The sequence below is a fragment of the Rhinoderma darwinii genome, chromosome 2 (genome assembly GCF_050947455.1).
Source record: "Rhinoderma darwinii isolate aRhiDar2 chromosome 2, aRhiDar2.hap1, whole genome shotgun sequence".
Taxonomy (NCBI): domain Eukaryota; kingdom Metazoa; phylum Chordata; class Amphibia; order Anura; family Rhinodermatidae; genus Rhinoderma; species Rhinoderma darwinii.
Genome location: NC_134688.1, coordinates 184,572,343 through 184,596,484, shown reverse-complemented (window position 1 = coordinate 184,596,484; position 24,142 = coordinate 184,572,343). Strand labels below are relative to the sequence as shown.

The window sequence follows — 24,142 nt, the reverse complement described above, 5'->3', positions numbered from 1 at the left end:
GTGGTAGTGTGCCAAGCTGTCAAAAAACATGTTTTTAATGTGTTTCACCAGTAAAAATCGTGAGGCCAAAATACAAACTTGCAAAACCGGTTTTGCCATACAGGTTTTTGACTTGGCGCCACACTATACATGTGAGCACAGCCTGACCCATTTATTGTTATACAGATCTGTTAATACAGCGACAGTTGTCAGTCGTTGAGGAGGAGGTCAGGGGACGGTGGAGTTGGGCAGGAGCAGTGAATATAGTGGACATATAGAGTCCAGTGTTTTTTTTCTACAAGATTAGTAGGCAAGGGGCACAATGGCCCACATTTACTAAGCAGGTAATGCCAGTTTTTGATAGTGAAAGTGGGTGTGATCCCCAAGTTCATGTAAATTAATTACGTGAAATCAATGAATAAGGTGCTAAGTTATGCCGACTATGAGTAGACGAAGAAACGAACAATACATTTGCACTTTTTCTTCATTTTCTGCCAGTTTAGCAGGTCAAAATGTACCAAATGTATTATAAGCATGAGCTTTTTAATAAATTTAGCCCAAATAACTTCAACTATCTGCACAATTTACCCCGTTCTGTGTGTTTATGTAAAATATACTCATGTAACTGAGGACACATGTAAGTTTGTTACAAAGACTATGATACGATTCAGTCCCTGAAAGCTTATCTTGGGAAACACAGCTGTAGGAAGCAGAAAATTTAGATTTACATAAAAGCACCCATATAGGCTGCTATATAGATGTAATATGTATACAGCGATCGATGTTGAGATATCACAGGCTATAGTACTACTTTTCGTTATTTGATTTTCTTTTTTGTTATATGAGTTTTACTTAAATAAGCGTTCTGTAAGTAACTTTCTTAATTCATCTGATCTACGTATGTAAAAAGAACTTGAAGAGGATATTACTCTAAATTCTACATATTAAATCAGGGGATTATGCAAGTTTTGGATCCATTACTAATAGATGCAGTATTTTCATATTAGATCTACTCTAATTACCCTAATTATACTCTAATTACATTATGTGGGTTTTCTCTATCCACCTTAACATGAGCAACTGTAGATTAACATTAAGCATATAGTGCTGCTATTATATTCCACAATCATAATTAGGAAACACTTATGTTTTTACTCATGTTTTATATCCTTCAAAATGTTTAACTTGTTGAACTAAATGATTGAAGTATAAGTAGATTAGAGAAGTAGTGATTTAAAGATTTAGAAAGTAATGATCCAAAGATCAAACCATTGGTCCACACAATAGGCACAAAGACACAGATCAAAGCTGACATTTACAGCTTAGAATAGATGTGTCTGTATTTCTGTAGAAAATGTAATAGATTTCAGGATTTTGGTATTAGGTGTTAAAAATTATTCTTTTTAAGAGAAGAATCCAAAGTTCTAGCATGTTAATAATCCTTAAAATGCCTAATTCTCACGTATTTTAAAACAGCATTTCACAGATGACTACCGCTTCAATCAAAGAAGACACAAATGATAACATTACCATATTTACCCGAATACTTGATGGTTTACTTGATGGTTATGACAATAGACTACGGCCCGGGCTTGGAGGTAAAGAATTACAATTTATATTTATGAGGTACTTACTAAAACTGTTAAACATGAATGTACCAATATTTACATTACGCATAGATTGAAACATGATTTAGTACATATGTATCAATACAAAAACAGTAGAAATCGCAATAACTTCTTAGACATCTGTAGATTTGTATTAGACTGCATAAGAGATTGTATTTTGCATATTTTAAGCCTTCTTCTTTCCTCTTGCTCCTAGTTATGCTGTATGCTCTGAGCCTATCATATGTCTCATTCTCCAACACACACACACGCACGCACGCACGCACGCACGCACACACACACACACACACACCTTATTTATACATAAACAGTTATAACGATAGGTACTGTCTAGGTATAGTTACTTGAGCAATTTCCTGGGATGCATGGTTATGGAATTACTATAAGATAGATTCCCTAAAAGTATCAGGAACCTGTCTGGTTCAGGCCCACAAGTAAATCAGCAACCTCAAATATGTCACCACTCTGGTTGGCAGAGTCTAAGGCACCCACAAGGTTTTCACCAGAGCCCGCTGCAAGGGAGGTTGGATTTGGCTGCTTGGGACCCAGGATGCGACTGTAGAGTAAGATGTTAGAAAGAGGTGCACTTGCAAGCTATATCAGAACAGAAAACCTAACAGACCAAATGAGAAGTCAAACAAGCCGAGTTGTGTAACCAGGAATGACAATACAAGTCCATATCAGTAAGCAGAACATTAATCCAGAGGAAAAGCCCAAGTCCAAATCCAAGAAAACCCAAAGTAGTAAAGGTTTGGTTCAGGGAGTTATCAGAGCTAGGTCAGAAACATGCATACAAATGAAAATCGCAAGCAAAACTCAGAGAGTCAGACTTAAATACCCTGCCCAGAACCATGATTGGATGCAGAAAGAGAGATAGGATTGGCTCTGCATCACAAATGAGGAAGGACTGACAAAACCCAGGAGCTAGGCTGGTAGCCACAGTAATCGTAGACCAAAAAACTATGCAGCGTATCCTACTTAGAACATGCTGCACATTCCGTCCGAAAAACCTCACCACATAGTAACACGTTGTATCGGTTTTCAGGCCGAATATCCACTGAGGAAAGCAACACTAGAAAAAAAAAACGCCCGAACTCCTGGGATGACTTTTCATCCCACGTGACCGCTGCATCCTGTGATTGGCTGCAGCAGTCACATGGGAGGAAATGTCATCCCTTGAGGGCGGGCTGGATACAGAAGCAGAGAGTTCTGGGTAATTCTGAAAAAAAAGTTCCGACATGCGATTTTTGCGTCAGAAAGCCACTTGGCTATTTGTTACGGGTTTTATATCCCATTAAATTTAATAGGTAAAGCCTGCAACAGAAAAGCAATGAAAACGCAGCATAAGTTCAAATGCTGCGGATTTAAAATCCGCACTGGAGGTCAATTCTTGTACGTTTTCACTGCATTTTTCGCAGCGTGGATATAAGATTTTCTAAATCTTATACACTTTTCTGCTACTGTAAATGCTGCGGAATTTCTGCACAGAATACGGTGGCAGAAATTCCACAGTGTTTACGCGACCTGGGAACCCAGCTTTAAAGTTACAGGTGTTTCCTAACAGCTGCGACATAACTTTGTACCATTGATTTTCAGCATCATTAATACCATTCATGGCAGTTAATCATATCTAAAACAAATGACTAAGGTGACTAAAGTTTTCGGGGATAATTTTGGGGGTACTTTTTTGTTAATCTTTATTAAAGAGGCTCTGTCACCACATTATAAGTGCCCTATCTCCTACATGTTCTGAGAGGCGCTGTAATGTAGACAACAACAGTGTTTTGTATTTTGAAAAATTATCATTTTTGAGCAAGTTATGAGCAATTTTAGATTTATGTTAATTAGTTTCATAATGCCCAACTGGGCGTTTTTTAACTTTTGACCAAGTGGGCGTTGTAAAGAAGAGTGTATGACCCTGACCAATTAGCGTCATACACTTCTCTCCATTCATGTCCATTTGTACTCAGCACAGCGTGATCTCGCGAGATCCCGGTGTGCTGTCACATACACCCACATTAACTTTACTGAAATGTCTTGAGAGTGAATAGACATCACCTCCAGCCAGGATGCGATGTCTATTCACACTCCCGACACATCGGCAAAGTTTTTGTGGGACATACTCACACAGCACAGCGAGATCACGTTGTGCTGTCATGCGATTAAGTCCCACACAAACTTTACCAAAGTGTCTGGAGTGTGAATAGACATCGCGTCCTGGCTGGAAGAAATGTCTATTCACTCTCAAGACACCTCAGTAAAGTTAATGTGGGTGTATGTGACAGCACAGCATGATCACGCTGTGCTGAGTACAAATGAACATGAATGGAGAGACGTGTATGACGCTGATTTGTCAGTGTCATACACTTCTCTTTACAACGCCCACTTGGTCAAAAGTTTAAAAACGCCCAGTTGGGCATTAATAAACAAATTAGCATAAATATAAAATTTCTCATAACTTGCTCAAAAATTGTAGTTTTTCAAAATAAAAGCCACTGTTGTTATCTACATTACAGCGCCGATCTGATTATGTAGGAGATAGGGCACTTATAATCTGGTGACAGAGCCTCTTTAAGCTCCATTTAACATTTTTGTTTTCATACCACTAAAAGACGAAGCAGCAAAAGTTTGATCGCTTGTATAATGCTTTGGAATACATAGTATTCCAAAGCATTACTGCCTCTCAGTGTTATACTGCCTGATGGGAAGTTACTGATGTCAGACCTGGGTTTCTTTATTAGGCCCCTGGCTGCCATGATAACTCATCAGCGCCCTGCGATTGCGTCTTGGGGCGCTGATGGGCTGACGGAGGGAGACTTCTCCCACTGTCAAGTACCTCAGATTCTGCGGTCGCTATTGACCTTGGCTTCTATAGGGTTAAACTGCCAGGATCAGAGTTCTCTCCAGCAGGAAGCAGGCTGTGTATAACAACTATCCTTCTGCCGCTGATCTCGTGGGTACAGTGGCAGTACGAGATCACAATGACTAATATATTTGTCACATAGCAGAAACAAGCACCTGCTCATGATGGATATATCCATAATGGGTCGTTAAGGGGTTAAGGACTTCAATTTCTCATGAAACGGATTCAATACAATATTGTGACATGCTAGTAAAACACTTAACAGGCTGCAATTCCCATCACAGTCATTGTGTGACCACACATAGACACCTATAACATAGACATCTTGTGACAAAGTATCGCGAATCTAGCGCCACACATCTCAGGTCATAGAGAAAACATGTTGTAAAGGATCTGCCAGACACAGCTTCTGTGTTGACGCCCGTGGTTAATCAGTCTGCACCTGCTCCTAAGTCTGATAGAGTGACTCGATCTGCTACCACTCAGGCTGGGAGGCTGAGGAGTGGGAGAACCTATCACAGCCTGGCCAGACGGTTCTAGCTCCCGCCCTCGGTCTATGTATACCTTCATTTCCTGCTCCTCCTTTGCCTGTAATTCTGTCTGGTTTCCTGGCTCTGCTGCTCCTGCTAGTACTATTTACTCTGCTTCATGTTGACCCTGGCTTTACTGACTACTCTCCTGCTCTGCGTTTGGTACCTCGTACACTCCTGGTTTGACTCGGCTCGTTCACTACTCTTGTTGTTCACAGTGTTGCCATGGGCAACTGCCCCATTTCCCTTAGCTTCTGTGTACCCTTGTCTGTTTGTCTGTCGTGCACATATTGAGCGTAGGGACTGTTGCCCAGTTGTACGCCGTCGCCTAGGATGGGCCGTGCAAGTAGGCAGGGACTGAGTGGCGGGTAGATTAGGGCTCACCTGTCTGTCTCCCTACCCCGTCATTACACATATATAGCGTTAGGCAAAAACTGATAGACTTAGCTCAAGAGTATAAATTTTGATACAAGAGAATGATGTTTGGTATAATTCACCATAAGATATGATGTCCAAAGCAGGGTAGCATTTCACAAATCACAGGTTGCTATTGACAACGATGCTTCCTGAGGACGTTTTTGTTTCCAAAGATCTCTATAACAGAGAAGGTTGAAAAAACAATGGCCACCAATAGTGAAGAACTGAGATCACTCTGCTCCTTTTCTGGGGAAAATGTATTGTACTTACAGATGTATATATTAAAACAGCATGTATATAAAAACAAGCTAAAGGACTAGCACTGTCCAAAATACAGGTGGTCCTCACCTAACTCACGTTTTGCTTCACAGCTTCATCAGGGGCATGACCTCTAGACCCCTCCAATCATTATTTATACACATAAAATAAAAACAAGCATACATAAAACTCACAAATTTGCTATTCAATAAAAGATCCTATCTGGCATTGCAGCTGCACCTAAGCTTCACCATTGTATATTAGATTATTTGGCATCATAGAATATATGAAATAATCCCAAATAAATGTTATATACGACCATCCCATCATAAATCCATGAATGAACGATATCACCATCATCTTTTTAATAGAAAATCATTTAAATAAAACTCCAGGCATTGGTCTTAAATGACCTGTAGTCCATTGCGATCACATGTTACTTTCTACCCAATAATATTAGCGTAACACACCTATTTTTATAAATGGGTTAAAAAGAGTGGTTAAATATTTAGTTCAATTATTCCTAGTTACTCCTAGTATCAAAAGAAACAATGCAATATAGACATACTTTGTAGTCATAATCTGGTGACTGTCACCTCTCCAATTATCATCATTAGTAATATTTATAATAGATTAGTATTTTACAGGCTTGAAAGAATTGTGCCAACTGAATTACACCCCAATATATAAATGAGTTTAGATAATGTAGCTAATATGAAAGAAAGTAACACACAAAGGATTGGATTTTGATGAATCTTCAGTTCTTCAGTCACTTAGTTGCTGTGGTTACACGTAAACCGGGGTTAGAATTAATTAAGCTGTTACGGCCACTATTCTCAACAAGTGTGACAGATTCACATGATTATTTGGGCTAAGTATGGGCAACGTGACAAAAAGATTGATACTGAACTGACGCAACTATCTGGACATTCATAAAGCAACTACTATAAATAAGACTGTCAGATCTAATAAAATGTTTAATCCATGCAATCAGAAACCCTAGGGTGGTCATTATAAGGGCAGGAACACGCCTGCTGCAGAAGAGCTTGTTCTGGAGGCCCTTACAGTATTTCTTGGACTAGGCTTATTGGGGTGTTGTGGACAGCTCTGACAGTACATCATTTATTCCTGCTGAAAGGATGATAGGAATTAATTTGGGAAATATTAAACAAACAATCGGGCACCAATTTTAAATCTATACATTACCCACGATTTCTTTTCTACCCAAATAAAATCCTAGCTAGAATGACTGCAGTTTATTTGGAAAATCAAATTTAGATTTTCTAAAATGTTAAAAACTTGTGATAATTGTACTGCTCAGTCTGCCTCATATTACATTGTATTGTAGCAGAAACATTTGTTTTTTATGTTTCATGCATAAAACGGGATTATACATGAAAAGTTTATCATGAACAAATGGCATAATGAACTGCTTTCCTGAAAAAAAGGGGGAATTTATTAAGACTGGTATTTCATACAGCGTTTTTTTTTTACTTTTAATATTTTTGTACATAAAAACTTTATTTAAGTGATTTTTCCTTTTTTAATTAGTCCCCCCTAGGGGACTTGAACCATAGATCGATGGATCGCTTGTACGATATTCTGCAATAATAATCTATTGCAGTATATCATGATTTTGACAGACTTTTATTGAGCCCTCTCGCGGGGGGGGGGGGGGCGATGGGACATAGGAGGGAGCAGCGACCCTCTTTCTAACACTTCGATACCACAGTCAATTGATTGACCACAGCATCTAAGGCACTAAGCGAGCGAGATCCCGCTCGTTGTTGCGGCGTATCGCGCTCCATACTTACCCTTGCTGGCTATGACGTAACCCTATATCAAGTGTCGGCAAAGGGTTAATATGGGCCTGGATGCCTTTCTTGAAATATATAATATTATATGTTATATGTACTAGATTACTGGAGATGGGTCATTCATCCAGGAATTTATTGTGGTTGCAACATTTGGAGTCGGAAAGAAAGTCCTTTGACCTTTTATATGAGGTAGTTTGCGACCACCTCACATGTTATTTTTGTCTCAAGATCAACACTGCAGGATAATAAGTGGAACATGATGGACTTGTCCTCTTTTTTCTACCTTACTACGTCACTATGTTTTACATGCTGTAATAGATTATGTGCTTTATTTTGGTTGTTTTACGTGTGTGTATATAATGTCATGTTTGTACTGTAGCTTTATTGGGCAAAGATAATGTAAATTCTCTAAATCATTAAAGGGGTTTTCTAGTTAGAAGCAATTGATGGCCCATCCTCAGTATAAGCCATCAGTATCTGAGTGGTGGGGATCCGACTGTCGGCACCCCTGCTGATCAGCTTTTTTAGAGAGCCTGCGGTGCTCATGCAAGTGCTGCTTCCCCTTCATTCCTTACCTGCCCCATTGTGTGAATCGCCAACACATTTATAGCGGCGGTTCACAGTATTACAGCCTTTTCCCATTCAAGAGTATGGGAGAAGTCTGCAATACTGTTAACCACTGCTACTAGTGCGATTCACAGTACAAGCAGTGATAAAAATAAAGGGGAAGTAGCACTCACATGAGCACCGTGGCCCCTTCAAAACAGCTGATCGACGGGGGTGCCTAGAGTCAGATCCCCACCGATCAGCTATAGATGGCCTATCCTGAGGATTTATTCTAACTTGAAAACCCCTTTAATATAAAAAAGTAATACACAACAATTCTGACGGATCCTTTAAGCACTTTTGCTGCGTCTATGCTCAGTGTGTTAATGTGGCTTTAATGATCAATGATGGCTCAACCAAATATAGAATTGGCGTGAAATTATTATATATTTTTTTTCAGTATCAGGCTTTATTCAGACGAACGTAAAATACGCGCGTGCAACGCGCGTGATTTTCACGTGCGTTGCCCGTAGCTATATTTGTCAATGGGGCCGTGCAGACATGGCAGCGTTTTTTGCGCAGCGTTGCTCCGTTGCCAAAAACTCACGACATGTCCGTTGATTCAGCGTTTTCAACGCATCACGCACCCATTGAAGTCAATGGGTGCGTGAAAACCACGCATGTCGCACGGAAGCACTTCCGTGCGAACTGCGTGTTTGCGCAACAGCTGTCAAAAGGATGAATGTAAACAGAAAAGCACCACGTGCTTTTCTGTTTCCGAACATCCAAACGGAGTGTCTTTGCGATTAGCGAACCCCGACAACCGAAGCTAACTTCACCGGGTTCGGCCAAACTCGTTTTGGCCGAACCCGGCAAAAAAAATTCCGGTCCGCGACGTCGGGAGACATTCACTGTGCATGGTGCTGAAAGAGTTAAACTGTTTCAGCACCATGGACAGTGACTTGCGATCCCAAAATACATGAACCTGTAAAAAAAACCGAAGTTCTAACTTACCGATTACTCCTGTCTCCTTCCTGCAGTCCGACCTCCCGGGATGACACTTCAGTTCAAGTGACAGCTCCAGCCAATCACAGGCCAAGCACAGGCTGCAGCCAATCACAGGCTGCAGCGGTCACTTGGACTGCCGCGTCATCCAGGGAGGTGGGGCCCGATGTCAAGAGAGGCGCGTCACCAAGGACGCGTCACCAAGGCAACGGCCGGGAAGTTCTCGGTAAGTAGGAACTTTATCTTTTTTTTTACAGGTTTTTCGCTGTTGTGTTCGGCATTCACTGTCGAGGGTGCTGAAAGATTTAGCTCTTTCAGCACCTTGGACAGTGACGGGCGTCGACAAGCCTCATCTCTATGATGCCGGCTGCGCGAAAATCACGCAGCCGCGCATCAGACACGGATGACACACGCAGCTGTCAAATGGTTTTTGCGCGCGCAAAACGCCGCGTTGTTTGCGCGCGCAAAAACGCAACGCTCGTGTGAATCCAGCCTGAGTTGTAAGATTATGGAATTTTACCGAAGGGGCTGATGGATACTTCACTAAATTAAAGGGTGTTTAGATACCTATTTAAAAAACATAATTGGGCAGATATTCTGTTGTTGTTGAGCTGGAATTCTGGCCTAAGTTGCGCTTTTTTTTGGCACAAATCAAATTAGACAAGTTTATTTTTGATTTGTGCCAAAGACAACAGATTTTTTCGCCTCATTAGACACTTTTCAAAATTGTTTAGAAAAGAGGTTTTGGCCTAATGGAAAGGGGTCGCGGCTGAAAATATGCTGACATGCGTCAACATTTTGGCACAAAAAAAATGGCATATACTAAGCTAAACAATAGATGGTATAAGGATGGAAAAAGGGCCTAAAATATCTAGCAAGATACACCAAATTTATCATAGAGTATCCACCACTTTGATAAATTTGAAAAATAATGTGCCTAGGCACCAAGGTCCCAATTTCCCAACCACTATCGAATATAATGTCAGTTAAAATGTAACTTTTATTAATGCATCAAAATAGAGACAAACAACAAGTAAGGGTTAAAATTGTTTTCAAAGGACGGCTAGTGTGTGTCATAAAGGATTTTGCAAGTGTATCCAGCACGTCGCTGAACACAGTTAGGGTATGTTCACACGCTGAGAGGCAGTTACGTGTGAAAAGACAGACTGTTAACAGCTGCCTCGTTTCACACGTAAAAGCTCCTCCTCGTAATTTACGAGGCGTCTGAGACGCTCGTAAACCTTGAGCCGTGCTTCATTGATTTCAATGAAGAACGGCTCAAATTACGTGGCAAAGAAGTGCCCTGCACTTCTTTGCTGAGGCAGTAAATTTACGAGTCGTCGTTTGACAGCTGTCAAACGACGACTCGTAAATAACAGGTCGTCTGCACAGTACGTCGGCAAACCCATTCAAATGAATGGGCAGATGTTTGCCGACGTATTGTAGCCATATTTTCAGACGTAAAACGAGGCATAATACGCCTCGTATACGTCTGAAATTTGGCCGTGTGAACATACCCTGAGAGAGACTGACTCGGCAGCTGCAGACTGCCGTAGGCTAGTACAGTCCCACACGAGTGAGGAGAGATACCAGGCCGTAGATGAATATTAAAATGGCGATAGCCCCCCCGACATGTTTCGCTGCACAAGCAGCGTCCTCAGGGGATATTTCGGGGCTAATAAGCGCGCGTTCGGTTTCCTGCTCCTTATATAGACTTGTGTTTATCACATGTGGTAGCGTCATCTCTCCTTCCTGCCAATCAACTAGTCCCATTTGACAAGCCTCCACGCCAATTGAATGACATAGCCGGCGGCCAATGAGACAATGTGACCAGGTATCCAATCATCGCGTGTGTCATGCGCACGCATGTATCAGTCAAAGTGAGTGATAGTCATATAACGGGCATCCTAAATGCCAGATGAACGACACTGTCGGCGGTCAATAAGATGCCAGAAGTAAGTGTCCAATCACCACATGCATGCATATAATAGTCCGAGCGGGTAGCTATGATAATGACGGGATCCTCCATTCACGTCATAAATATGCATGATTGAACAAGTAAGAGTGAAAGTAATGGACTATGCATGACATAGCGAGATAACAAATAGGATTGGACATCAATGGGGGTATTTTTTGAGGACGGCATAAAATCAATGAGAGGAGAGCACAAGTACACAAATTTGCTACTATATAAGATAGTTATCTATAGATATAAATAGGATATATGTATTCATAAGTTTAATGGACAAATACTGAGTGGTAAGGGAGAGCAGGAATCAAAATTAAGTTGTCTGTCATGACAGTGACATCAAATCAGTGATACTATAAATGCTTGATGAGCAATGTATAATATAGATAGATATACATCAGGACTTTCTATGAAGTTCGTAGTTGGTGTGTCTTATAGACTTAAGACCAATGATGAACAACCTATGGATCTCAACGAACGTAGGACCTTACAAGCCCTTGAGGACTTGTCTGATGAAAATGAATATCGAGTCAGTTCAGCCACTGGCCCTTTCTCTTCCTTACGTCCCAGTTCAAGGATGACCCCTCCTTTTGCACAATATGCACATATTGACGTTTTCGTCAAATTAGTAAGTTCTGAATTGGGGAAATTAAAAACTAAGAAACAAGGGACCAATAACAATCTTAATAAAATGGAACAGGATGCATTAGACACATTATGTAACAACAATGAAATTATCTTAAAATCCTCAGACAAGGGTGGTAATATTGTCATCATGGACCGTACCTATTATACATCTATGGTACATAAACTACTAGATGATAGCTCCACATATACCATTTTAGAGAAGAACCCTACGAGTCTCTTTACATCGGAATTACGCTCCCTATTGGATGACGCCAAATCCAGGGAACTCATCACCTCGGACGAATTTAAGTTTTTGTATAATTCCACTCCTACCATTTCAACTTTTTATGCACTCCCAAAGATTCATAAAAACACTAGACCAGTTCCTGGGAGACCCATTGTCTCTGGAAATGACAATTTGACACAGGGCATCAGTACATACGTTGATGTAATGCTGGCGCCCTTTGTTAAGGCCCTACCTTCCTTCTTGAGAGATACCAAGGACACCCTCACCAGAATCCAGGGGATCAATGTCACAGACACCACTTTAATTGCCACTATTGACGTAGAATCACTTTACACTAACATTAAGCACGATCTGGGTCTAAAAGCGGTACAATATTTTTTGAACACTAAAGGGATACAATTTCAGGCACACAACACTCTGATATTTTCCCTTCATAGTTTCTTACTCACTCACAATTATTTTTTATTTGATGGCAAATTCTACCATCAGGTAAAAGGCACGGCCATGGGCACAGTTTGCGCACCCACTTATGCCAACTTATTCCTGGGGTGGTGGGAAGATACTTTAATTTTTAATGAAGATCTACTTTTTTTCACATGTCACATATTATTTTGGGGGAGGTATATCGATGATATACTTATCTTCTGGGATGGTGACACTACACTTTTTCTTGAGTTTATGGACATACTCAATCACAATGACATTGGCATGAAATTCACTCACCGCATAAACAAAAGCACTATTGATTTCCTTGATCTGCAGATCTCTCTGGATTCTGGTGGTGGTGTCCACACCAATATCTTTAGAAAAGAGACCGCTACCAATAGCTTTTTACACTATGGTAGCTTCCACCCACTGGCACTCAAGAGGGGAATACCAATTGGACAATACCTTAGGGCCAGAAGGAATTGCTCTGAGGAATCTACTTTCAAGTTGGAGTGTGATACCCTTTTTCATAAATTTCTGGCAAGAGGTTACCCGAAGAAAACCCTACATCGAGCTTATGCAAGAGCCAAGGCTACCCCAAGAGAGGAACTACTCTATGGTAACAAAACTAACAGAGTGGAAAAACCAGAAAACTCCACTATTAGATGCATAGGGAATTTTGACACCTGCTGTAGTCAGATCTCTAAAATTCTAAAAAAAACCACTGGGCAATTCTACAGTCAGATCCAGATCTGGTAGATGTGATTCCAAACACTCCGAATATCACCTATCGACGTGGTAGAAATCTTTGTGAATTCCTAACGCGGAGTCACTATTCGAGACCACTAATTCCTTGTAATACGTGGCTCTCTTCTCCAACTGTGGGCTCCTTCCCTTGTGGTAGATGCTCCTTTTGTACATACATGCCCAAGACGAAGCATTTCACCAACCCCCTAGACGGTCATAATTTTACCATCAGACATTTCATAAACTGTCAGAGTAGCGGCATTGTATATGCCGCCAGATGCCCTTGCCCCAAACTATATGTTGGCAAGACCATCCAACAATTCAGGAGAAGGATCTCGAGACATGTCAGTACCATAAATATGAAGGAGGACACGTCCCTCTCCAGACATGTGAGATCTTTCCATGAGGGCGATTCCAAGGTCCTCCAATTTTGGGGCATCACCCAGTTAAAACTGGGCCCTAGGGCCGGCAATCTGGACAAGAGGCTGTTACAGGAAGAAGCCAGGTGGATACATAGGCTGAATTCCCTCAGCCCTAATGGCCTTAATGAAGGCTTTACCTTCATGGCCTTTTTGTAGAAATATATACCTTTATTGCAGACATATACTTTTACTGCACGATATTACTGTCAGACTGAAAGTCTATAAGACACACCAACTACGAACTTCATAGAAAGTCCTGATGTATATCTATCTATATTATACATTGCTCATCAAGCATTTATAGTATCACTGATTTGATGTCACTGTCATGACAGACAACTTAATTTTGATTCCTGCTCTCCCTTACCACTCAGTATTTGTCCATTAAACTTATGAATACATATATCCTATTTATATCTATGGATAACTATCTTATATAGTAGCAAATTTGTGTACTTGTGCTCTCCTCTCATTGATTTTATGCCGTCCTCAAAAAATACCCCCATTGATGTCCAATCCTATTTGTTATCTCGCTATGTCATGCATAGTCCATTACTTTCACTCTTACTTGTTCAATCATGCATATTTATGACGTGAATGGAGGATCCCGTCATTATCATAGCTACCCGCTCGGACTATTATATGCATGCATGTGGTGATTGGACACTTACTTCTGGCATCTTATTGGCCGCCGACAGTGTCGTTCATCTGGCGTTTAGGATGCCCGTTATATGACTATCACTCACTTTGACTGATACATGCGTGCGCATGACACACGCGATGATTGGATACCTGGTCACATTGTCTCATTGGCCGCCGGCTATGTCATTCAATTGGCGTGGAGGCTTGTCAAATGGGACTAGTTGATTGGCAGGAAGGAGAGATGACGCTACCACATGTGATAAACACAAGTCTATATAAGGAGCAGGAAACCGAACGTGCGCTTATTAGCCCCGAAATATCCCCTGAGGACGCTGCTTGTGCAGCGAAACATGTCGGGGGGGCTATCGCCATTTTAATATTCATCGACGGCCTGGTATCTCTCCTCACTCGTGTGGGACTGTACTAGCCTACGGCAGTCTGCAGCTGCCGAGTCAGCCTCTCTCACTGTGTTCAGCGACGTGCTGGATACACTTGCAAAATCCTTTATGACACACACTAGCCGTCCTTTGAAAACAATTTTAACCCTTACTTGTTGTTTGTCTCTATTTTGATACATTAATAAAAGTTACATTTTAACTGACATTATATTCGATGGTGGTTGGGAAATTGGGACCTTGGTGCCTAGGCACATTATTTTTCATTGTTAATATATCCCTGCCAACCACTAGGGGTCTCCTCTTTATCTTTCTACTTTGATAAATTTGGTGCATGCTCTGACTGTCAGGTCTAAGTTTACACTGTCTAAATGTTAGGCAGTATAAGTAAATCTGTACCAATATCCTTTATGCCCATGAATATTCTGCAATAGCTTCTTTACGTTCTCATTTTGGATTACGTAAAATACTGTGAAAAAATATTTCTCCCCTTTTGCTTAATAGTTGTCACATTGAAAGATATCTGTAAACAAAATGTAATACATAAAATGTAAATAATATTTAAACAAAGGGAATCTGATCAATCCCTTAGTAACCAGCCTATTTTGACCAGTAAAGGCCATGTAAACCTTTGAATGGCTTTTTTTTCCTGATAAAAATGTCGGTCAGTGTGATTAGTGCAACTTTATAAATAGTTTTTATTAAAAATTATTTTTACTTTTTAAGATACAGCTGCTCTGTATTCTCTATACAGAGCAGCTGTATTGTTCACTAAATCCTGCTCCAGTCAAGTCCGTGGGACTAACAGATTCTGTGTCAGCGGGTCCTGTGTGTCAGAGAGACACGCAGGATCCAACTGTAATCAATCACATCTAAGTTCAGAACTTAGATGCGATCGATTACAGGTAGATCCTGCATGTCAGAGACACGTAAGACCGGCTGACGCTGCGGGACTGACGGATTCAGGTCATAGTGAAAGATACAGCTGCTCTGTATAGAGAATGCAGAGCAGCTGTATCTCAAAAAGTAAAAATAATTTTTAATAAAAACTATTTATACAATTGCACCAATCACACTGACTGACCTTTTTATATAAAAAAACAAAAAAACAAAAAAACAAAGTGTAATGCAAATGTTTACATAGCCTTTAATGACCAAACACATTTTTTGCCGTTTTTTCATTGCTGAATTCACAGAGCCATTACTGTTTTATTTTTATATCGACATAGCTGTATGAGGGCTTTTTTTTGCGGGAAGAGTTGTATTTTACAATGGCACCAATTTTAGGTACATTGAGTTAAATTATTAACTTTTATTAACTTTTTTTGGGGGGATGGAAAAAAACCAGCAATTTTGCCATCATTTATTGCGTTTTAAATTTACGCCATTCACCATGCAGCATAAATAACATGTGCCTTGAATTTTATGGGTCAACACAATTACGGTGAAATTAAATATGTATAGATTTTTTTTCATGTTTTACTACTTTCGGACAGTAAAAACATTTTAAAAGAAAATTATTTGTTTTTGCATCGTCGAATTCCAAAAACGATAACTTTTGTATTTTTCCATCGATGTAGCCATATGTAAGATTGTTTTTTGCAGGGCGAAATGTAGTTTTCATTGGTACCCTTTTGGGGTACATGAGACTGATTGTTTAACTTTTATTACATTTTTTTGGAAGAGGGAAGGGAAAAAAAGCAATGCCGTCGTTGTTTTTGGCCTTTTTTTTTCTTATGCCATTCTCCATGTGGTGTAAGTAATGTATTAACTTTATTGTTTGGGTGGTTATAATCGCAGCAATATCATATATGTGTTTTTTTTTATTTCTTTTTTTTTGTTTTACAGCGCACAGTTTTTTATTTTTTTTTAGTTTCACTAGGGGACTTCAGTATGTGATCCTTTGATTACTTTTATATTGCTTGTATGACAAGTTCTTACTGTACTTACTTTTGACAAAAGGGGTTATTCTCATCACATAATGTTATGTCATATCATGGTGGTCTGACCTCTTGAACCCCTGACAAGATGGGACCAAGGCTTTTCCATGCACATTGTTGCTCCCGTCCATTCACTGTGAAGGAAACTGCAACATAAGGCCTCATGCACACGACCGTAAAAACACCCATTATTGCGGGTCGTAATTACGACCCGCAATAACGGGCCCATAGACTTCTGTTAGTCACGGGTACCTTACCGTTTTCTATTTTTTCATTTTACGGGCCGTGCTCCTATACTTTATAATGAGAGCACGGTCGTGTGCATGAGGCCTAACTCTGTTTAGTTGAATGGAGCTATAGTGTAGTTCCTTGTCCAATAGATGGACGGGAGCGCCACTGTGCAAATAAACACTATGAAGCTGATTCTTTACTCTGAGAATCAGTCAGAATCCTGGAAGTTGAACCCTCACCATTCAGGAATTGATGACCTATCCTAGTGATATCCCAGCTTTTATTGTTGGACTGATGAAGCCCTAGAGCCATAGAATTATCTGATATATTAAAACAACTTTTTTTGTAGAAGCTTTGTGGTTAGTAATAATAACTGTAACGTTTTAGTAATCTTCTATTTCATAAATATTTATTCCGGGTTAGAGAGACCTTTCATAATTACATGCTGGTTTTCAGGATTCGACTATATTTAATATGTCAGCATCTTAAAAATGCTTTGCTGGAATGACTTCATGATTTTCCCTTTTTTCACATTTTTCATTGTGAACACGATGGTTGAATTTAACCTCATTGCAAAAACTGATTAGCTATTACAATAGTACATTAAAAGTATAAAATAGGACTACATATATGTGTGAAAATCTTAATTTAGAAGAAAAAATGTTGAGATGGAAATCTGAAATATAAATATAAATTTTTGGAGTTGATTTAATTGTGAATGTTGCTTGTTATTACTTACAATACAGATAATCTATGCCAGTGGTACATTTTCAGAAAGGAATGTCATACTGAACTGTTGACTTAAAGTAAAATTACTTTTTATATGGGTTAGACCATTTTACCTAGTAGCGAATGGCCCTGACGCTGGAGAGAACACAAAGACCCCCTATGCCACATAAGTTGATAACAGTAATATAACTAGCTCAAGACCAGGGCCGGCGTTAGGGGGGCAAACAGGGTAATTGCCCAGGGCTTCCATCCTCTTAGGGCCCCGGGCCTTCCCATGGCTGCCACGGGGCCCATGCTGCCTGGCCCATAACATTTATGGGCCAGGCGGCAAGGGCCCCCTCATGCCTGGTGGCCCAGTGCTAGTGTGGCTGCAGGCCACGTTAGACCTGCAGCCTATAAGGCGCTGGGAGGAATCCCTGCGCAGGCCGGCGTGATGACGTCACTGCATCACGCTGGTCTGAGCATGCGTCCCGTCTGGAGGATGTTCAGCGCTCCGTCCGTTGCGGGAACGGGGGAAGGTAAGTACAATATATGGGGTTTTTTTTTGGTGGCTGTCTGGCAATACACAGGGGGGGCTGTGTAGCACTATATACAAGAGGGATGTCTGTGTAGCACTATATTCAAGGGGTGTTGTCTGTGTAGCACTATATACAAGGGGGATATCTGTGTAGCACCATATACAAGGGGGATCTCTGTGTAGCACTATATACAAGGGGGAATGTCTGTGTAGCACTATATCCAGGGGTGGGCACTGTGTAGCACACTATATACAGGGGGGGACGCTGTGTAGCGCTATATACAGGGGATGTCTGTGTAGCACTGTATGCAGGTGGGGATGCTGTGTAGCACTATATACAATGGGGATGTCTGTGTAGCACTATATACAAGGGGGTGTCTGTGTAGCACTATATACAAGGGGGTGTCTGTGTAGCACTATATACAAGGGGGTGTCTGTGTAACACTATATACAAGGGGGTGTCTGTAGCACTATATACAAGGGGAGGGAATGTCTGTGTAGTACTATATACAGGGGGGGCATTGTGTAGCACACTATATTTAGGGGGGACGCTGTGTAGCACTATATACAAGGGGGATGTCTGTGTAGCCCTATATACAAGGGGGATGTCTGTGTAGCACTATATACAAGGGGGGTGTCTGTGTAGCACTATATACAAGGGGGATGTCTGTGGCACTGTATACAAGGGGAGGGGATGTCTGTGCAGCACTATATACAAGGAGGGGTGTCTGTGTAGCACTATATACTAGGGGGATGTATGCGTAGCACTATATACAAGGGGCAATATCTTTAGCACTATATACAAGGGGGGCTGTCTGGCACTATATATACAAGGGAGGGGCGCTGTGTGGCACTATATAGAAGGGAAGGGAGCTGTGTGGCACTATATATAAAAGGGGCTGTGTGGCACTATCTACTAAGGGGGGTTGTGTGGCACTATATATAAGGAGGGGGACTATGGCGCTATCTACAGGGGGCTGTGTGTGGCGCTATCTACAAGGGGCACAAAGGGGCATTACTGCTGTGGGAGCAAAAAGGGGGCATGGTTACTGATGGGGCACTTTTATTGTGTTGAACACTGAGGGATCATTATTACCATCTGGGGCCCTGTGGGTTATGAGTTTGTTTAGAGGATGGGGTATAGGTGTGGAGGATGCTGAAGAAGCGAGAAACCAACATGTCTGTGTGTCAAATTCTGCAGAGACGAGTCGTGGCTGGAATAAGTCATCACAGTGGTCTGGACCGGATGGAGAAAATAAGGGAAAGTGAACGACTCTAATCAGAGAAAACATCACCTGTGAGCCACCAAATCTAAATGTGCTGTAATCACTTATATGGTCTGCAGAGCTCCTGTGTATTACTGACATCTACCACTATATGGTCACTATATGGTGGTAATATTGGTCTTTGTATAGTGTTTTTTATTCAGTAACAGTACGGGGGTATTATTCAGTCACTATGTGGTTATGGTGTGGAGGTATTATTCATTAACAATATGGTGGTATTATTCAGTCACTATGTTGTTATGGTGTGGCAATATTATTCAGTAACATTATGGGGGTATAATTCGGTCACTATGTGGTTATGGTGTGGAGGTATTATTCAGTACCAGTATGGGGGTATTATTCAGTCACTATGTGGCTATGGTGAGAAGGCATTATTCAGCAACAGTACGGGGGTATTATTCAGTCACTATGTGGTTATGGTGTGGCGGTAATATTCATTAACAGTATGAGGGTATTCAATCACTATGTGCTTATGATGTGGGATTATTATTCAGTATGGAGGTATTATTCGGTCACCATGTAGTTACGGTGTGGCGGTATTACTCAGTAACAGTATGGGAGTATTATTAAGTCACTATGTGGTTATGGTGTGGTGGTATTACTCAGTAACAGTATGGGGGTATTATTCAGTCACTATGTGGTTATGATGTGGTGGTATTACTCAGTAAACATATGGGGGTATTATTAGGTCACTATGTTGTTATTTGGTGTGGAGGTATTATTCAGTAACAGTATGGGGATATTAGTTAATCACTATGTGGTTGTGGTGTGGAGGTATTATTCAGTCATTATGTGGTTATGGTGTGGCAGTATTATTCAGTAACAGTATGGGGTATTATTCAGTCACTATGTGGTTGTGGTGTGAAGGTATTATTTAGTAACTGTATGGGGGTATATTCAGTCACTATGCATGGTGTGGTGGTATTATTCAGTTTCAGCATGGGGGTATTATTCAGTCACTATGTGGTTATGGTGTGGGGGTATTATTCAGTCACCATATGGTTAAGGTGTGGTGGTATTAGTCAGTCACTATGTGGTTATGATGTGGCAGTATTATTCAGTAACAGTATGGGCGTATTATTCAGTCACTACGTGGTTATGGTGTGGCGGTAATATTCAGTAACAATATGAGGGTATTCAATCACTATGTGCTTATGATGTGGGATTATTATTCAGTATGGAGGTATTATTCGGTCACCATGTAGTTACGGTGTGGCGGTATTACTCAGTAACAGTATGGGAGTATTATTCAGTCACTATGTGGTTATGGTGTGGTGGTATTACTCAGTAACAGTATGGGGGTATTATTCAGTCACTATGTGGTTATGGTGTGGTGGTATTACTCAGTAAACATATGGGGGTATTATTAGGTCACTATGTTGTTATGGTGTGGAGGTATTATTCAGTAACAGTATGGGGATATTATTTAATCACTATGTGGTTGTGGTGTGGAGGTATTATTCAGTCATTATGTGGTTATGGTGTGGCAGTATTATTCAGTAACAGTATGGGGTATTATTCAGTCACTATGTGGTTGTGGTGTGAAGGTATTATTTAGTAACAGTATGGGGGTATATTCAGTCACTATGCATGGTGTGGTGGTATTATTCAGTTTCAGCATGGGGGTATTATTCAGTCACTATGTGGTTATGGTGTGGGGGTATTATTCAGTAACAGTATGGTGGTATTATTCAGTCACCATATGGTTACGGTGTGGTGGTATTAGTCAGTCACTATGTGGTTATGATGTGGCAGTATTATTCAGTAACTGTATTGGCGTATTATTCAGTCACTACGTGGTTATGGTGTGGCGGTAATATTCAGTAACAATATGAGGGTATTATTCAGTCACTATGTGGTTATGGTGTGGGGGTATTATTTGGAACTTATATTGTGTTATTATTTCTAATATTGGTCTTATAATAGTGAGCTGTGATCTGTAACAGTATGCAGGTAATATTTCATCTGGTATAGTGGCATGATATAATAACTGTACATGTATATATATATAATTTTTTTGTGTGAGAGGGGGAATATATGCTTTGGGTTTTGCAACACTCCTGGACGTGCTAGAAATCAGTGATACAGTTCTCTGCACATCGCCTTCTGAATTGACTGCATTATAGATACAGTAAGGACCTGTTCACATCTGTATTGGGGTTCCATTGACGCCATCAGTCAGAACATTCCGTCAGGGGAACCTAGGAACACAAACTAAATGGAAACCATAGCTTCTGTTTGCATTACCATTGATTTCAATGGCAATGTTTCCGTTGCAAATGGTTTATGTTTGTCTCCGTTCCGTAAGGTTTCGGTTTTTTGGATGGAATCAATAGCCCAGTAGTTTCCGTTTGGTTTGCGTTCATGGGTTCCCCTGATGGAAAGGTCTGACAGAAGCCATCAATGGAACCCCGACGCAGATGTGAACAGGCCCTAATTCAGCATTTGGAGCCCTGCTTTTAACCTTGCCCAGGGCCATTCTTTGTCTAAAACCGGCCCTACCCATTGTGCCAATTGTCAGGCCCACTTACAGAATTTACATTGAGGCATAGAAGTTAAAGCTACACATTTGCTCATTCTAAATGTAACTAAACTACAGGATCATACAACCAAAGTATAAAAACATAAAACATTTAATATAGGTGTTAAATTGTCATCGTTTTTAAAGCTACATGCATGGACCCCAGACCTGAAGGCACTCTATTTGCCACCGTATTGTGCCTCCTTGAAGGCACTATAATCTACTCTAGCAGCAGTGCTTCTAGGGGAGAATACCTCTGCAATACGGCATGTGATAGAATATGCCACGAAAAACCTTTGCGTGTCTCTGTGTCTCCGTACAACACAGGCGGTAAAAGTCTTTTTACACCAGCGAGTATGGGCCAAAAAAACCAGCGCCGATCAACATGACATCTCATTGATTGGCGCTCGTTTGCTCCTTTCACAAGGAGCTATGATCAGTAATGTGGCTGAGCGCTCGTTACAACGATCTCTTGTCCCCATGCACCTCCATCACATCAAGTTGGCAGCACATCTCCCTGTTTACACAGGGCGATGCGCTGCCGACAACGATAATATTTTGTGCTGCATAAACTATATGATCAGCAGATGAACAAGCGTTTGCTCGTTCATCTGCCGATCATTGCCCTACATTGATTGGGAACGAGCGTTTATGTGAACACTCATTTGCCTGATCATTGGCCCGTGTTAAAGGGCCTTAACATTGTTTGGGTACTTAGAAAAATTAAGATTCCTTTCTTGAAAAAAATTCCTAAGATTAGCAACAGCACAATAAGACTGTTGTCAAACAGCTTTTCCCTTATTAGCATTTAGCGCTGTTTCAATCCAGTTTTGAACTGATCGGCATACCTGACATACTGGCACCACAGCCTCCTCAATGGGCTTATCAGACAGTTCATCCCAAGAAATCAATCTGCTTCAGATTACTCAGGTCTTTAACTCAAGGAGATATTGCCACTTAACTGCCATGTTGACAATGTTTTTTTTCTAAGATTTAGAAACACTCAACATGTAAAATTCCCTTAATCTGTGCATATCACAGTATGACAGAATATGAATATAGATGGAATATAGTATCAAGAAAATATTTGATGTTTTCCTATTTGATCTAGGCTTAGTTTAGTTCAGTAGCTTATATGTAAGCTGTTATTCAATCAAGCCACTTTTGCCCCAGTTGCTATAATATGCATTGAAAATGTATGCCCAGTTCACGCTTTGCAGATTTGATGCAATATTTTTTTTTCTTCACAAAAATAGTGGATAATTGTAAGCATTATGTGTCTTCTAAACTTTTTGGCTAAAATCTGCATGCAAAAGCGAGATACCAAAATGTAAAGTGTGAACCAGGCCTCTATCTGCATTTGATTTACAAGAGTCTAAATGACAGGAATCGGGACTAAATCACCTATTCATTGCAGGACAATTTTTGAGGAGTAAATCCGAAAAAGAGTATAAGTCGAAAATATTTTTTTTATATTGTTCTGCCCTTGGAGCTATTTCTGGTTTTGGCTAAAAAAAGAATCATTAAAGCAGCATCAACCTGCCCAGTGTAAGTCCAGCCTTACTGTTTACTGACATTCCATTACACAAATGGAACACCAGTCATTATCTATACAAAGCACAAAATGTAAAACTAAAAGACACTTGCTAAAAGGGATTTTCCAGGACTCCTTAGGATAGGCAAATAATATCAGATCGGTAGGGGTCCGACTTCAGGCACCCCCACCTACCAGTTAAGTGAAGGGGCTGCAGCGCTCTGGTCAGTGCCACATCCATTTCATTGTTTACCAGGCACGGCTCTGAATATTTTTGAAAGCGGCTGTGCCAGATGCTGTAGCTCTCTGTACCTCAGTTTCATTCAAGTGAATAGGACTAAACATCAAAACAAGGCACAGTAGAGCACCACGGCCCCTTCAGCTGATTGGTAGGGGCCCCAGGAGTCAGAACGCCACCGATCTGATATTGATGGTATATCCTAAGGATAGGCCATCAATATCAGAGACCCTGAAAATCCATATGAATGCCGCTTGCACATGGCTCTATTACAATTCTGTAAAACCACTGTGTTATACGTTGCTGTGAAACGGCACCCATAGACTTCTGCAAAACCATATCGTACCTTAATATCCCTCTGATTTCATACAGAGGCATGCAGAAGTTTTTTTCTGTCGTATTTCATACATAGTACAGAGCCACAGGGGACTTTGTGAGCCGCTGAGCAGCCTAATATGCTAAGGAAATGTTAGTGGCTAATTATAATATTACTAAGCTATGTAAAACCACACAAGGGCTTGAATATTGTGTAGAGGCTGCAGTTGAATGTGTGTCTTAGGCCCTGAGGGGTCCAAAACGCGACCTAAAGAAATACCATTGTTTATTATCTATGTATGATGCTGTGTTT

The 24,142-nt window shown here is 40.7% G+C and overlaps 2 protein-coding genes across 4 annotated transcripts in view; one reads left to right on the top strand and one right to left on the bottom strand.

The window, feature by feature from the left end:
- GABRA5 (gamma-aminobutyric acid type A receptor subunit alpha5) overlaps positions 1-24,142 on the top strand; it is a 198,862-nt gene that overhangs the window by 24,373 nt on the left and 150,347 nt on the right. For 2 of the 3 annotated variants that reach the window (XM_075852591.1, XM_075852592.1), the window contains exon 3: positions 1,456-1,577. In XM_075852591.1, the coding sequence (XP_075708706.1) occupies positions 1,456-1,577 (122 nt within the window). Of the gene's footprint in view, positions 1-1,455; positions 1,578-24,142 lie in introns of those variants that run through there. The other variant, XM_075852594.1, reaches the window with a different exon arrangement.
- GABRB3 (gamma-aminobutyric acid type A receptor subunit beta3) overlaps positions 1-24,142 on the bottom strand; it is a 444,982-nt gene that overhangs the window by 309,164 nt on the left and 111,676 nt on the right. The window lies entirely within an intron of this gene.